The following is a 16353-nucleotide window of genomic DNA, read 5'->3' on the forward strand; positions in this document are numbered from 1 at the left end:
TTTGCATCTTGATCAAATGATGCGTGTCATTTATAATTGCGTATTAGAATCCTCGAGTCGCGCGTTTGTTTTTTGTTTACACTCATTGGTTTTCTTTTCATATTTCTGTGGCACCTTTGGTGGATGTGATTTGAATTTGGGCTGAATTTGGACATTTAGTCTCATTTCATTCAATACAGAGGATTTGGTAAAAAATATAATACAAAACAAGTTAGGATTCTACCTCATTTTGTAGTAGAAAAAAATATTAATTAATATACTCTTTCAATAATAATTTTTATTTATTAAAATTAAATTATGCCATTGTTTCCATCGTCTATTTTATTCAATGCTCATGATATTATAATTTCAATTAATTTTGGACAAAATAATAAGTGTGTTAAAAAAATTTGCGTATTATAACACTCTCTTTTATATATAGTTATCCGATTTGGCCAATATATGGTGAATTATATTTTAGGCAACGAAAATCGATATGACATAGCAACTGGATCTTATATTCATGTTAGAGGAATCAAAATAATTTTATCTATTTATTTATTTATATAAAAATAATTTATTAATTCATTTGAATCTACTAAAAATTTATCTAAAATATCTAATCTATTTAATTCATTTGAGAGAAATTAAAAATTCAATCTGTCCATTATATATATATATATATATATATATATATATATATATATATATATATATGGAAATATCATTATAAATTTTTTCTTTAATATACACATAAATCAATCAATATTTAAATACTTCATACAATTTTATGGGAATATTTTAAAAGTCACTCGGAACACACAATATTAAATTTAACAATGTTTTCTCATTGCATTTTTATATAATTTTTTAAAATTCATAAAAAAAATTTATATGTCAAAATAATATATTAAAATATCAATCCAATACTCTATTTTCATAATCAAATAGATTTATAGTGAATATTCACTAATCATCCATTTAAATAAATAATGGATAAATTTGATCAAATTCATTATTATCATATTTTTGTAATTGATAATTTACTTATAGATAAATTAGATGTTAAATATGAAATACTTTGTCTCTCCTAATTCAAAAAGGTTAAGCTTTCTTAGTGTTTTTCTTAAATGATAATGGAATCTATCCGTTTTATGATTTGGTGTACGTCCTCTTTACAATGCCTAAAAAAAATATATATTATATATTAAGTTTGATGTAACCCACTTTCTTGAATGATTTTTTTTTAATTATGTTACAAAATATCTAACAAATTTCTTTATAACTAATTCTGTCAAAAAAATTTAATAAGTTATACCTTTAGTAAAATGTCTATTCAATCATGTTTTTTATCATGACAAGACTTAAATTTTCTCCATTTCTTCTCTCAGATTCTTGTCATCATTTTCTATAATTTTGAGTAAATAAAGGAAGTTAAATGTCAATCATTAGAATATTAATATTATTTATACACTAAAAATTGGAGATGATCCAAATTTTGGAGTGACTTAGTACTACAGTACAATTGAGTTTTGTATAAATACTCTCGTTCACTCTCATTTTTATTTTCATTTAAATACTTTTTGCGGATACTCATATAAATCGACTATATTTTCCCATCCCTGATTCAAATTAATGGACATTAATTAGTCTCGTTATTAGAGCATTTTCAATAAAATTATTTATAAGCAACTTCTTCTACCATATTACTGTCATATTGTTAAAATTTAAATAATTCATAAAATAAATTAGAACTGATGTGATAGTGATATAACACAGGAGTTGCTTATAAGTTATCCCGTTAAGCCGTGGACACGGACGAACTATTCAAATTATTGGCGGGAAGTTGGAATAGGTAGAAACAAGTACGTATTTAAACTAAAATATAAAAGAGGTGTGGGTTACCACGTCCGCTTCTTTATTTAAGATTATTTTTACATAAACAAAAAAAAAAATTGCATTAAATTTTAATTTTTTCATAAATTAATTTTAGAGCTTTTAACAATACTATTTTTTTTTACTACAGAATAAATACATACTAATTATAATTGAATTTCTAAATTAATAAAAAAAGAAGTAAAAATAAGGATATATTTAGTTAAGAAGAGTAATTAATATGCTTAAATATATTTTTAGTTATCATAAAGTGAACAAATTTTAATTTTGATTCTTACCATTTTTTTTTATATACTAAAATTGAAAATCATTGTTTTTGTTATCGATCCCTATTATTCTGTGAGATATATTATCCACTCATGATGAATGGTATGTAGATAACACTTATCAATGTTTGTGATAATATATCTAACATGTAACAACTATAATAAGATATATTCAATATGTCTAACTAAAGTGTTATTTATCTATATTAAATTGAACAATAAGAATAAAATTCAGTGATTTTAAATTTTGGAGAAATAAAAAAATTTCTAAAAAGACCAAAATCAGAATTTATATAGACTAAAAATAGTAGTTCAAGATTTAAAGAAATAAAAAATAAAGAAACTAAATATTAAAACTCAATTATTTTATAGTGACTAAAAACACATCCAAGCTTTAACGTTATCTTATGTTTTCAAAATAATAGATAATAAAAACAAAACTCATTCATTTTAAAAAACTGAGGATTAAAAATAACTAGAGAAAGTTTTTAGTATCAATTTTTTTCATCATATTTCAATATCATTTTGTCTGGCTACATCTAAAGAATCTCTCCAACATTATTATGTTTGCAGTGTTCCAACACTCACCAAACGATTGACTTTCCGCTGATATAACTGCAACACAGCACATGGTCAGACATTCAATTCGCCAAACCACAACCCACATTAATTAGTTTACTTATTTCTATCTATCGTTTCATGTGACTTGTGATTGCTGGCAATAGGATGACAATTAATGGAGCATTATTTTTCATTTTCACTAAAAATAAAAATAGAAAAGGGATATACCAGTCCTTAGCTATTTATATAATATATAATTTATCCGTGAATAGCCCTGCACGAAATTTTTTGCTAGGAACCTACCCGACCATTGACATATACAAATTCATATCCTATGCATTATCAGATAAGTTAGGCACCAAACAAATATTGCTAGCAGTTTAAACAAATAAACATAATTCCTACGAATATTTGGATACAAGCACGCACGATACAGTTAGCTTGATGAATGTTCATCCTAAATTCTATATCAAATATATTTCAATACATATAGCGGTTTAATTTGGAGCAGTTGACCAAGATAATGGGAGCCATGGCACCAACACCAAGTAGGTAGGCAACGAAAATTCCTTCAAGTTGAATTGCCACGTTAACTAATAATTTAAACGAGACATACTCGCCACCCAGCCCTATATAACAAGCCTAACTATCTATGCATCGATCACACACCATACCATCCAACAACCCTTAATTGTTATTCTTACATCCAAAAAACCAATGGTTATGGCTTTCAACAACTTGTTCCTTCTTACTTTCTGTGTCTCCCTTATGCTATCCTTGGCATCGATTTCCATAGCTGAAAATAACCATGCAGCTGTTCCACCAGAAACTATATGCCAGTCAACCATGGACCCTACTTACTGCAAATCTGAGTTTGCTAATCTAAATGGTAGCTATAACATATACGACTATTGCCGCATTTCTGTTCGATACTCCTTGTCCCAGTCTCGAAAGTTCTTGAACACCATGTATTCGTATCTTCAAAATCCATCGTCTTTCTCTCAACCAACAGTTCGTGCTCTCCAAGATTGTCAATTCCTTGCTGAGCTAAACGTTGATTACTTATTAACAATTCATGACACTGTTGATAAAGCTGGCGATGTTCTTCCCACCTCTCAAGAAGAGGATGTTCACACATTGCTTAGTGCTGTTTTGACAAATGAACAAACCTGTTTAGATGGCCTGCAAACTTCAGCTTCTTCAAATCCAAGAGTGAGGAACGATCTTTCTTCCGTACTCTCGAATGATACCAAGCTTCACACTGTCTCACTTGATTTGTTTACCAAGGCTTGGGTTCCTGAGAACAAAATCTCATGGCAACAACATGGGAGCATCAAGAATGATCGTGTACCCTTGAAGATGTCAAACAAAGCACGTGCCATTCATGGCAATGGGAGAAAACTACTTCAAACATTGGATAACAATGAAAGCATAGTGGTGAATGATTCTGTGGTTGTTAGTCAAGATGGAAGTGGAAACTTTACCACTATCAACGAAGCTATAGCTGCTGCACCAAATAACACTGCTGCTGCCGATGGCTACTTCGTCATTTTTATCACCGAGGGTATATATCAAGAATATGTATCTATAGCAAAAAACAAAAAGTACTTGATGTTAATCGGAGATGGAATCAACAGGACAATTATCACTGGGGATCACAACGTTGTTGATGGCTTTACAACATTCAACTCGGCCACATTTGGTAAGTAACTAAGTATATATATAGATCACTAGAGATATGCCTAAAATAAAATATAATTAAAAGTATATGAACACATTTTGTAAGAATGAAATAAGCTTAAATCCACGCACTTTCCAAGACTATGCATAACATTGTAAATTAATTTTGCTAGCGTGTATGCCCGCTTTTGGCATGAACGTGAATTTATATATGAACTTTAAGAGTCTGCTTGCATTTATACAGGTTTAAGAGAGTTTACGAGAGTTTATTTATGTAAATTTTTTATTTTATTTCTAGTAATGAAACTCTAAAAAATATTTTTAAGTTTGTAACTAGACATGCTCTAAATATAAGTTGGTAAATTTGAAGAGCACATGTTAATATCTTGGTGATCGATTTGCAGCTGTGGTAGCAGAAGGATTCGTAGCAATGAACATAACATTCCGCAACACTGCTGGACCGAGCAAGCACCAAGCAGTGGCTGTAAGAAATGGAGCTGACATGTCCACCTTCTATAGCTGTAGCTTTGAAGGGTACCAAGACACCTTATACACTCATTCCATGAGGCAGTTTTATCGCGAATGTGACATATACGGCACAGTTGACTTCATATTTGGAAATGGAGCTGTTGTTTTGCAAAACTGCAACTTATATCCCCGTCTCCCCATGAGTGGACAATTCAATGCCATCACTGCGCAAGGTAGAACCGATCCAAATCAAAACACCGGCATTTCCATACAAAATGCGACCATAAAAGCAGCACAGGATTTGGCTCCCGTGGTTGGAACGGTGGAAACATACCTTGGGAGGCCATGGAAGGAGTACTCAAGAACCGTTTATATGCAGTCTTTCATGGACAGTTTGATAGCTCCTGTTGGGTGGCATGATTGGAATGGAAGTTTTGCATTGAGCACGTTGTACTATGCAGAGTATGATAACAATGGTCCTGGTTCAAATACTACAAACCGCGTCACGTGGCCTGGTTATCATGTTATCGATGCTACTGAGGCAGCTAACTTTACTGTGTCCAACTTCTTGGATGGAGATGTTTGGTTGCCTCGTACTAGCGTTCCTTTCCAAACGTCTTTGTAATAAAAGTGGAAACTTACTTGGATTAAACCATACGTAGCTCGGAGTATTATATATGTTTAATACTTTAATGTATTGTTCCATATCGATCTAGATAGCCTCATAAATCTGGGGGGATCGGGATGTGGTAAAGAATGATTGAATACATATGTCTTAATACGTTTATATGAATGAATAAATGGTTAATTGCCTTTTTATTTTATTTTTTTATTTCTACTATCCCATTATTTTTTTGTTCGAGAAACACCTCAAAGGGTGGGATAGCTGGTTCCAAGATTTAACGCGGCTGCATATACAAGGCAGGATTCGAACTCCTGACCTTGCTTAAGTGTGGATCAACCCCTACCGCTGACTACCATCCCATTATCTATTCCACGATCCATAAACGATTATTATATATTAATTAGCTTATGAGTTAGACCTGAGGTAAATTTTTTAAATATATTTTAATCTCATTTAATTTATAACTTTTTGTTTTTAATTAATAAAATTCTTAATTAAATATTAATTAAGAAGTTCAATATTTGATAATAACTAATTCTATTACTATTTTACAATTTACGGTACTCTATAAACATATATTACGTATATTTAATAAATTAATTTCTTAAATTTTAATACTTCTAATGGAACACTAATTTATTTTGTTAGTAATTTTTAAATTTTAAAATTAGAGAAAAAAATTCATGATAACTAAAATTAAGACAATGTTTTTTTTTCTTCAAAATCTTATTTATTGAAATTCAAATATTTTTCTTAAAGTGATTTCATATTTTAAAATCTCTTATAATATAGTGTCAATATGATAAAAATAAATTTATTTAATATTTATACAAAATAATTAAAACTATATATTACAGTATATGTTTATTTATTAGGTGTTTTCAACCTGCAATGCTATATATATTAAAAAAAAAATTGTCATGGAATGATCGACATTAATTTTATAGTGACACAATAATTATTATTAAAAAATATTTTTATTTATATTATAAATATAATATATGTTAGTATATTATTAAAAAGTGTAGATATAAGTTATAATGATATATAATATATATTATTAAATTTTATGCAAAATTAATACTAAACTTGTATACAATTATATATTAAATAGATTTATACCTACATATATTGTATTTATAAGGATATTTTTTGTATGTCATTAAACGTTTCATGGTTTCCTTCTTTTGAAAATTATTCAATTTTCATTTTCATTGAATTTTGCATATTGAATTCTAATTTAATCATATATACTTGATGAATTCTTAGTTTTTCCCCTCTTATATACCTCCTCGCAGGGTATCTATGATTAAATGTTTTTTGCCATTAGATGGGCTGCAGTTGCATGCACAATTTAAAGTTTAATAAAAAAATTATCATTAATTTTATAAAATAAAAAACTTGTATATGTTAATAAAATTGGACATCATATATTAGTAAAAGAACCTAACATATGCTTTAGACTTATTATATTTACATGTTGTAAAAATGATTTATTTAGTAGAGAATCTTATGTTAAATCTTTGGTGTCTAAAAAATCTTTTGGATCAACAATATGTACAATATTATAAGAACGATCACATTATAATTAGATCATAATGGTTAAATATCTTATATTCATACATCATATAAATAATTTATTTAACAAAGAATCTCATATTCAATATCTATTGTATACGAAAGTCTTCTAAATCAACAATATTCATAATATCATCTACGAATTGATGTATACGAGTTGATGTATGATTTAGACATTTAGTGGCCGAAAGATAGGCGTGCATGATAAAAAGAAAAAAAATAGTATTGGGCTGGCCTTGGCTGAAGTACATAAATGAATATCTTAGAGAATATATGTAGCCTGATTTTTTAGAGTACGTAGATAACTACCTGAATAAGTATAATTTTGGTTGAATTTTTTATGTGAAAGCCTGAAACCCAAGTTAGATACGCAAGGCGCAACCCATGAAATGAATGCGTAATATATCAAATGCTATGCAAAAAAAAATAAATATCAATTTGGCCCAACCAGCAAATTTGTGATCTATACAAAAATAATTAAAATCTAGATATATGTAAGTTGGCCCGTGAGTCATTACAATAAAAATAAATAAATAAATTGGTTCAAGAATCATGACCCATTGAGCTCCTAAAATTTTAAATTTAGGGAAGAAGTAGTAAAAAATTGTCAATTCTAACTATTCCAAACAGTTTAGAACCACCATATGCTCTCGCAAGCCGTTCCACCCGTGACCCGACTAACTCGATGGGGCTGTGTGATTAAAGATAGGCTCAATGATTAAATTATTTGATTTCGCTTTTGATTAATTAGGTCACTTAGACTTAAACTCGAAAAAGAATTAGATCGTTCAGAACTATTACATATTTATAGTCTCATTGTTTCAGCCAATTATTATATAATATTTATTTAATTTTTTTAATATATGAGAAAAATAATAAAATGTAATTACATATCATATAAAAACTAATTACAAACCTTATAGTCTTGAATCATCTAATAATTTTTAATAAACTTAAAATCAATCATCTAATAATTTTTAGTAAACTCAAAATCAAACTCAAACGTTAAGTAGCCAACCATATGAAGATCAATTAAGTTTTGAAGAAAACTTAATACTATAGTAGTAATGCTTTTTTGTATTGTAAAATTATATTATTATGTAAATATATAAAAAAAAATTATATTGAAATATAAAATTAACTTGAAAATTTTAATTTAAAAATTATTCTTACCAAAATCTTGCAAATGCTCCTAAGGTGACGCAACATCCTTGTTACTCCAACGTATATGGAGAGAGACATTTACAAAAACATTGTGATATTCAAATTATAAGAGAATTTAGGTTAAGAAAAAAAATAGGTAAAATGATACCTAATGTGATGTCCCATATATATATATATATATATATATATATATATATATATATATATATATATATATATATATTTTTTTTTTTATTTTTTTTTTTTTTTTTTTTTTTTTGTGTGTGTGTGTGTGATTGTTGTGTTCTCTACGTTTAGAGATAATATTATATTATAGAGATACATTAACAAAATTGTCTAGGAATGTTGTTGTTGATAAGTGGATATATTGTTTTAGATAAATAAGGATATTGAGTTAGGTGATCATGATGTGCCAAATATATGATATTAAAGAGGATATTCATGTTGAGATCTTTGCTAGCCATTAGAGATTACCTGCATAAAGTCTTATTGCATGATGATGGGCAACGAGACTAGCATGGACCAATGGAAGGATGTTAGCTCGACTTGACTGAGATGATGTAAATGAGTTAATTAGAAGTAGTCGATTCGGCTTAACCGAGATGACATTAGTGGAGAAAAGGTTTTTAAAATCGGTTATTTTTAACTTTTAAAATCGGTTCCGTAACTGATTTTAAAATAGTCGATTTTAAAAGTTAGACTTTTAAAAATCGGTTAAATAACCGATTTTAAAAGTTAACTTTTAAGATCGGTTGTTTTATAACCGGTCTTAAAAGTCCTGGCTCTAAAAAAAACTTAAACTGGAACGGGCCGTTCCAAAACTGGAACGGGTTGTTCCAGGTTGTTAAAAAGACTACTTGAAGAACGGACATCAGAACAACCCGTTCTCTTTTCAGTACGGGACGTTCTCCATGAAAAAGGGGTCGTCTCCTTGTAGAACGGGTCGTTCCAGATTCAAAATTTACCCAAAATAAACATACAACAAAAATAAAGACAAGAGAAGAGCATGAGAAAATGAAAAGAGACACAAGAAGAGTATGAGAAGACGAAAACGAAAACGAAAACGAAAACGACAAAGAAATTTACCTTATTGGAGACTTTAAAAAATGAGAGCGCGAGAGAGTAAAAAAAGGAAATGAGGGAAAAATTAAAGAGAATGCGAATGAAGAAAAATATAAAAGGTTTCTGACGATACTTTTAAAATCAGTTATTTAAAAACCGATTTTGTATACTACATACAAAATCGGTTCTGAAATAACCGATTTTAAAAGTAGCACTTTTAAAATCAGTCATTAAATAACCGATCTTAAAAGTACTTTTAAGATCGATTATTTTATGACCGATCTTAAAAGTTATGTCTAATACAGCTTTTAAGATCGGTTCTTTGTAACCGATCTTAAAAGTTGTGTCAGACATACCTTTTAAGATCGGTCATAAAATAACCAATCTTAAAAGTACTTTTAAGATCGGTTAAATTTTAATTGATCTTAAAAGTATTTATATTATTTACAAAATTACTACCGTGTCACTTTTAAAATCAGTTACCTTGTAACCGATCTTAAAACTTCGATTTTAAATCCAATTTTGCACCAGTGTGGGTAACACAAAAATTAAATAAAATAAAGTAGTTAAATTAATGAAATAAAAAAATTAAATATTAATTCAATTAAACAAAGAAATACACTTATTTATCAAATGACTACACATATGGAGTAAAAACATATTAATTTGATTAGAAATAAAAATTGATAATACTATTATTATAAAATTAATAGAGTAAATAACATTTCTCTCTCGGGATATTTAAATATCATCCTGTCTTTCTTTCTTATATTAAAATGTATAATTTAGTCTTTTAACTTAACAATTTTAAAAGTAATCTTTCTTCCTCTCATAGATATGTGTACATATCACTTTGTTCTCCTCTCTTATGTTGAAATATAAAATAATGGGAAAACAATGAAAAACATGCAAAATTATTGGTTGATTGAAATTGTGAGAAGCATTATAAAAATGAGTATCCTTTGTAGATTGAGCTTTATATACTACTCCACACTAATAATTACGATTAACAAGAAAAGAAAAAATTGATAAAGAAAATTGTGTAGCAGTAGCAGATTAGTTAATTATTTAGTTTCCGCGTTGGAAGGCAAAGGAAAAGGTCACAGCAGGGGCAGGGGTTGTCTATTTTTTCAAAGGAATGTGTAAAAATAGTGAAGCCTTAACCGTTGGACTTTCTTGCGAGTCTTCTCTGACTCCTTGTTAGTTGTTATTGATCGATCCCAGCTTGCCAAATTTGGCAGATATTGTTTACTCAACGTGTAGGCCCATTCTCCGCCAAATGTTTGCGCGTTACGCTCAGGTCAAAACTCAAAACTCAAAACTCAAAACTATACACTCTTCAGATCAAACTTTCCAAGTGCCTCCTCACCAATCAACTATACCTAGCTGCCCTCCACATATTCACACAACAATTGGCCATCCTTGTAATTAAATAAATAAATATATGCACCCAACTCTACGCTACCTTTTTCTCTATTACATACTCCCTCTAACATTTCTATACTCTATATGCTTTTACTTAATTAACTACGATTACAGTTTCATCAGCATTCTTATAAATTATTTCAATTACCTCGCAGCATCGACAATTATGACTTTGTGTCTCTCATTTAAAACAAATTCAGATTTCTCTTTTCATCTTTCCATTGTTCTTTTTCTCCTGTCTGCCATCCTTTAATTTCAAACAGTTAGGCATCAATGGGAAGCCAACTCTTTTACCAAACGTTTTCTTTGGGTTTTCAGACCCCCTTTTTATTATTTTTCTTCTCAGTATTCGCTGGCTTCCACTTTAATTTCTTTTCAACACACTATCCCTTAAAATAGTTTATTAGATTGTGACAGGCGTCATACATATAATTAATTATCAAGATTTCATTGTGTTGCGACTTTCCTTCTTTTTATTATTATTTTACTGTCTAGCTTCATCACTTGTTCATTTACAGCAATGGTAAGTTATTTTAAATTAATTAAACCATCATTTGCATAAACACTAATAAGATATATGCGCATTTGAATAAATTCTAGAAGGCAGCTATTCATTCAACAAGAGAATCATGTATATCTTTTTGAGAAGAAGGTAAACAATACGAAAATATTAGACAAGAATATGAATAATCTGACGTATTAATAATTTATTGAAAACGAAACTTTTATACCTCATTCTTGCTTTGATTAGTTTCATACGTAGACAGGCATATAGTCATATATACTAGTTTCAAAAATAACTATTTGGTTGTTTTTTGTGCTAACCGGCCTTTTGAAAAATGGAACTCCTCACTCTCTCCCTCCCTCCCTATATTCTTTTAGATTTATTTTATACGCACTTTTTTTTTAGTTTCCTTTTGAAATTAATATACATTCTTTGATCTTATTCGTCAAAGAAATGTATATTCGTATGAGTTTAATATACATGCATTTTCCGTATAATAATTTTATCAATATTAAAATAATATTTGATTAGTAAAAATTACATCTCAAGTACACAAAATGGTTATTGATTATCAATAAGGATGGATCTATGTAGTAAATTATGAGGGCAATTACCCCCACTAAGTTTTCTTTTTATTTTTTTATTTAAATGTATTTAATAATAAGTCTGTCCCCACAAAAAAATATTATCCTTATAAAATAATTTTTTTTAATGAGTGCTGAAAATTATAATAGATAAAAATAAGAATAAATTAGTACAAATTTTATTATTTTTATCCTAATTTTTACCATTTCATTCTTAATCTATAATACTACACAAATCACATAAAATTATAAATTCATGTTTTAATACAATATATCAAATAAAAAAAGAGAAATTATCGATTGATTTGTTAAACAATATTTTTAATTTATAGAAAATAAGGTATTTAATTTTTTTTTATGAATATGTATTTTTAAAAATTTATTATATTTTTATATTATAAAAATATTACAATTTTATTTTTGCTCCCACGAATTTTTTTTCTTCTAAATCCATCACTGATTATTAATCTTGAAATAATGCATGAACTATATATGTACATAAAAAATAAAAATAAAAAGTATAATAGTTTTAGGTTCCGTATAAATTTTAAAATAATTGTTATAAAAAATCAACATATCTATTATACATATATTAACTTGAGATTGGATATTAATTTAAAAATATTTTACATTATCAAGTGTATTTGAGTTAAATTCATTTAGTAAACATTTTTATTTTCGTTGTTTGAACGAGAAATAGCTAGTACTAATAACACTTTGTTTAACATATTTGTAATATATTTTCAATAAATCAATGAATTTTCATAAGAATTATTAAATAGAGAATAGGATTAAAATATTTAATGAGAGATATATGAAAATCGCCATTTAATTGAAAATGTGTCATTATGAATCAATAATCATGGGTTAATATATTTTTCTTAATTTATTCGTTGTAGAGAATTGCATGTGCATGTTAGTAACACTGAAATAGAAGAAGACAAAAGATCCGGTAGTGTCCCCCAATTAATGAAATCACCACCTACTGCACACTTAGGAAATACGAATACATAATTTGGAAAAATCCTAGTGGGAAATCCGATGGCTACAATTTCCAAGACGCGTGTCTCATGTAATTGGATACGTATACTATTGACAAAGTCTACACAGGTTGACTATTCCATTAATCTACTTGTACAATTAATTCTTAAGTCTCTTTACTTTACGTCCCAGTCAACGTTCGGCAGCAATAGAACATGTAAATACATAATCAGAGGTTAAAAAGTTGAGTCCCTCGCCTATAAATTCAATCTTGCGAACCCATACTTTCCAAATCATTAACACCATAACAACCAACATGGCTTCCAACCTTTGTTACTCTCTCTCCATATTTCTCATTCTTCTAATAACAGCTTCCGCAGACAGTGGTCAAAACCTCAGCACCCCTGTCTCACCCGGAACGGCGTGCAAATCCACGCCAGACCCCTCCTTTTGCAAATCCGTTCTCCCTCCCCAAAACGACAACGTTTACGACTACGGTCGTTTCTCCGTCAAAAAGTCACTATCACAGGCGCGCAAGTTCTTGAACCTAGTCGACAAATATCTCCAACGTGCCTCTTCTCTCTCCGCCGCCGCCACACGCGCGCTTCAAGATTGCCGCACGCTCGGGGAACTCAACTTCGATTTCCTCTCAACCTCCTTCCAAACCGTGAACAAGACAACCAGGTTTCTCCCTAGTTTCCAAGCCCAGGACATTCAAACGTTGCTCAGTGCCATTCTCACCAACCAACAAACATGCTTGGACGGTCTCAAAGACACTGCTTCCGCTTGGAGCGTCAGGAACGGCCTCACTGTCCCACTCTCCAACGACACCAAACTCTACACTGTCTCTCTCGCGCTCTTCACCAAGGCTTGGGTTCCCAAAACCAAACCCAAGCCCAACGCAATGCTGCACCACGCTAAACTTATTGGGTTTCGAAACGGCCGTTTGCCGCTTAAGATGTCCACCAGAACGCGCGCCATCTACGAGTCCGTCAGTAGGAGGAAGCTGCTTCAGGCCTCGGTGGGTGGTGAGGTTAATGTCAGTGATATTGTGACGGTGAGCCAAGATGGAAGTGGGAACTTCACCACCATCAGTGACGCCATTGCTGCGGCACCTAACAAATCTGTCTCCACCGATGGCTACTTTCTTATCTATGTTACTGCCGGTGTGTACCAGGAAAATGTGTCCATTGATAAGAAGAAGACGTACTTGATGATGGTCGGGGACGGTATCAACAAGACCATTATCACAGGCAATCGCAGTGTCGTTGATGGCTGGACAACCTTCAGCTCTGCAACGTTGGGTAATAATGAAGCTTTCATAACTTTTACTATAATTAATTATGATTTCAGAAAGGAAAATAAAAGAAAACACTTTATAACGTAACATTTATTCTAACATATTAGAAACCATTTGATTTTTTTTTTAATAATATATATTTGCCAAAAATAATGCTCGTGTTTGAAAAACAATGCGTTACTAGCCTTTCTCTTATAATTTTATTTTAACCAATTTGACTTTTTTGTCGGAAACTTCTTTGCCGTAAACTTTGATCTAAAAATTGAAGCTTAATCAACTCTCGTCAATTTCTTGACGAAAAAGCGACATTTGAGAAAAAATAAACTAAATCATACATTTCATTTTCATTGAAGGCTAGATATAAGAAAAAAATAATAAGGATATAAGTCATTTCAATTTGTATATCATTTTTTTCTTGCATGCATGGCTAATTGAAAAATATGCATGTAGTTAGTCTTTATACATGGACGATTCTTATTTTAAAATAGTGTTTATCCATAATGCACACTCAAATATCATTGACTTTTTGTGATCGAGTACTGTGCAATATCTAATAAGTATTTGACGAATGTTGCAGCTGTGGTTGGGCAAGGATTCGTGGGTGTGAACATGACCATCCGCAACACCGCGGGAGCCGTGAAGCACCAAGCGGTGGCACTCCGAAACGGAGCAGATTTATCGACGTTCTACAGTTGCAGCTTCGAGGGGTACCAAGACACGCTGTACGTACACTCGATGAGACAGTTCTACAGGGAATGCGACATCTACGGCACGGTAGATTTCATATTCGGAAACGCCAAGGTGGTGTTCCAAAGTTGCAACATGTACCCTCGTCTCCCCATGAGTGGTCAATTCAACGCCATCACCGCACAAGGAAGAACGGACCCAAACCAAGACACGGGAATTTCCATCCACAACTGTACCGTGAGAGCTGCCGATGACTTGGCAGCTAGCAACGGCGTTTCAACGTATTTGGGGAGGCCGTGGAAGGAGTATTCAAGAACGGTTTTTATGCAGAGTTTTATGGACAGTGTGATAAACGGTGCGGGGTGGCGTGAATGGGACGGTGATTTTGCGTTGAGCACTTTGTACTATGCAGAGTTCGGTAACAGTGGGGCAGGGTCCAGCACCGCCAACAGAGTGACGTGGCCTGGTTATCACGTGATTAATGCCACGGATGCAGCCAACTTTACTGTGTCCAGTTTTTTGCTTGGAGATGATTGGTTACCGCAGACGGGAGTCACTTACACTGATAATTTGTTATAGAAAACTTACTTGATTGTCATGAATTTTGCTATTTTTTCTATTCTTTAAACAATAAGTTGCCCACCGCCTCTAGTACTAATTAATACTTCATCCTGCCAAATGTTCACACCATGTTACTTCATTCAAAATTATTGTGATTTTGTTATAAAGCTAATAATACTACAATGATTTATGTCCCATTGAAAGCTATAAAAATTGTTGTATTATTATATGTGTAAAAGAATTCGAATTTAATCGAGTGAAATAAAATAAGATATTTTTTATTTATCTCTTTAGAGTAAAAAAAAATGTAAGTAAATTTATGCATATATATTTAGTTCAAAAAATTTCATGTCTTTTAAATTGGTCACTATTTCTCATAAATATTTTTGGAAGTTGCTATTATATCTTCAAAAATTGAAGTATTTTGATATCTTCTTTACCGTATATCAATAAAATAAATATATATTTATTTAATAAAGTCACATCAACATTTTAAATATTTTTATTTTTTATTTCAAATTTTATATTATTTATGTTTAACTTCTTGTTTATAATGTTTTAAAATAAAAATGATAATTATCAATTTAAAATTTTTGTATTTTTTGAGAGTGTGATTTTCCGATCAAAAGTGTTGTACGTGATTTTTCAATTAAAGATATTTTATGCAATTTTTCGATCAAAGGTGTTTTACATTAAAATCGTCGTACAATTATTTATGACCAAGACTTGAACACACACATTAAGCTATATGTAAGCTCTTGAACCACATAACCATTGCTCCTTTAAATAAATATGTTAAACTATTTTCTTTTTACTTGTGTTGGAGATCTCATATCAAGTATGAATAAAATTATAATAGTCCATATAAGTAGGGAGAAATTTTTACCTTACAAATCAATTTTATAGTATTAAGTTAAGTTTTATTCCACTTTCTTAAGATGGTATCATATCGTATTAAAATCTACATTCTAGCAATTATTGATTGTTGTTAGAGTTATTGGGTCACTATTAGATCACTTGTAGAGGTCCAG

At 30.2% G+C, this 16353-nt stretch overlaps 2 protein-coding genes across 2 annotated transcripts; both read left to right on the plus strand.

The window, feature by feature from the left end:
- Positions 1–3227: 3227 nt before the first annotated feature.
- Positions 3228–5834, plus strand: LOC109812278 (pectinesterase). The gene is made up of 2 exons (XM_020376204.3): positions 3228–4404; positions 4787–5834. The coding sequence occupies exons 1-2, from the start codon at positions 3420–3422 to the stop codon at positions 5473–5475; spliced, it is 1674 nt and encodes a 557-aa protein (XP_020231793.1). The 5' UTR covers positions 3228–3419; the 3' UTR covers positions 5476–5834.
- A 7215-nt stretch (positions 5835–13049) lies between these two features.
- LOC109812280 (putative pectinesterase/pectinesterase inhibitor 41) lies at positions 13050–15607 on the plus strand. The gene is made up of 2 exons (XM_020376205.3): positions 13050–14078; positions 14652–15607. Exons 1-2 carry the CDS (start codon positions 13091–13093, stop codon positions 15338–15340), a joined length of 1677 nt encoding a protein of 558 aa, XP_020231794.1. The 5' UTR covers positions 13050–13090; the 3' UTR covers positions 15341–15607.
- The last annotated feature ends 746 nt before the right edge of the window (positions 15608–16353 follow it).

Source organism: Cajanus cajan, chromosome 6 (assembly GCF_000230855.2).
Source record: "Cajanus cajan strain Asha chromosome 6, NIPB_CcT2T_4, whole genome shotgun sequence".
NCBI classification, from domain to species: domain Eukaryota; kingdom Viridiplantae; phylum Streptophyta; class Magnoliopsida; order Fabales; family Fabaceae; genus Cajanus; species Cajanus cajan.

Excerpts from the sequence above, each read along its gene's own strand:
- LOC109812278 (XM_020376204.3), top strand. The coding sequence starts at position 3,420 with ATGGTTATGGCTTTCAACAACTTGTTCCTTCTTACTTTCTGTGTCTCC. Across the intron at positions 4,405-4,786 it reads ATTCAACTCGGCCACATTTG|CTGTGGTAGCAGAAGGATTC; the intron begins GTAAGTAACTAA and ends ATCGATTTGCAG.
- LOC109812280 (XM_020376205.3), top strand. The coding sequence starts at position 13,091 with ATGGCTTCCAACCTTTGTTACTCTCTCTCCATATTTCTCATTCTTCTA. Across the intron at positions 14,079-14,651 it reads CTTCAGCTCTGCAACGTTGG|CTGTGGTTGGGCAAGGATTC; the intron begins GTAATAATGAAG and ends CGAATGTTGCAG.